General features: G+C 38.0%; 1 protein-coding gene across 1 annotated transcript in view; it reads right to left on the bottom strand.

Moving 5' to 3' along the window:
• The window catches only part of SARC_08819 (hypothetical protein), a gene marked incomplete at both ends in the record, with an annotated part of 6,426 nt that overhangs the window by 2,323 nt on the left and 2,950 nt on the right, over nt 1–1,153 (bottom strand). Inside the window, one exon of the mRNA XM_014297191.1 lies at nt 750–839. Coding sequence (XP_014152666.1) covers nt 750–839 — 90 coding nt within the window. The remainder of the gene's footprint in view (nt 1–749; nt 840–1,153) is intronic.

The raw sequence follows: 1,153 nt of genomic DNA, 5'->3' as shown, positions 1-1,153 counted from the left end.
ATATATACACATATATATATATATATATATATATATATATATATACATATATATATATATACATATATATATATATATATATATATATATATATATATATATATATGTATGTACATCCGAATATGTTATTGTAATCAATTCTGTCGTGCTGCTTGAGATCTTCTCGTTTAAACCTTGTAGTACCGATGCTAGTCCAGTATAACCCGTGAAGTTGAATTCGCAATAGTTTGATACTATGACCAATAGATTGTGTATGTATGTATGCATGCATGCATGTATGTATGTATGTATGTATGTATATGATAGTACTAGAATATGGCTATACATGTATCCAATAAACAAGTCTCAATATCTAAATTTGAGGGACTCCTGCGTTTCAAAATTTGTGTACCAGTGCCAGATCAATTGCTCCAATGCGTGTAGTGTTCGGAAGGTCTCAGATACAAGGATCCGTTTTGCCACCCATACTCGTATACACATATGTGGGTACGTACTCAACAGCGGTTTAGTAACTAAAACCAGGTTTTTCTATCAGGGTTAGCACCTCCATGTCGACTGGTCGGGGTACAGCACACAACAAAGTAGTGTAAGTGGTCTGGACACGTATCCGAGAAGAGACGTCACCACTTACGTACATATTTAATGTAGCATGTACATGAACTAACTGCGAATACGGATGATAGAGGTTTATAGAAAACCCATGAGCTGAATCGGGTATGATAGTCATACACACAAAGTAGTACACGCACCTGCTCACTTCGTTTATCGTCTCCCAGCCCATTCAGGGTGTTGCGACTCATCTCCACACTGTTGACGCTTGCAGCATGCGATTGCACCGACTGTGTTACCACATAGTGAGATCATGAGTAATATATATAAGAAGCCTAATCAGGAACAGAAAGGGGCACAGTGTTGAAACAGTTCCATATTTGTTAAACAGAGTGTACGCTTTGAAGAGATTGGAGGACAGCACAGTAGTGCACTCCGGTGCACAGATCCCGCAAGTAATTCATACCCACCCGCAAGCACGCACAAACACACACATACACACACCCAAACCCACACCAACATCCACACTCACTCTCTCTCACACACGCAAACTCACTATATAAATATATATATATAATTGCATATATAATTGCATATATATACA

The sequence above is a fragment of the Sphaeroforma arctica genome, assembly GCF_001186125.1.
Source record: "Sphaeroforma arctica JP610 unplaced genomic scaffold supercont1.832, whole genome shotgun sequence".
In the NCBI taxonomy this organism is placed as follows: Eukaryota; class Ichthyosporea; order Ichthyophonida; genus Sphaeroforma; species Sphaeroforma arctica.
Note: the sequence above shows the minus strand (reverse complement) of the source record. Positions and strands in the feature narration are given on the sequence as shown.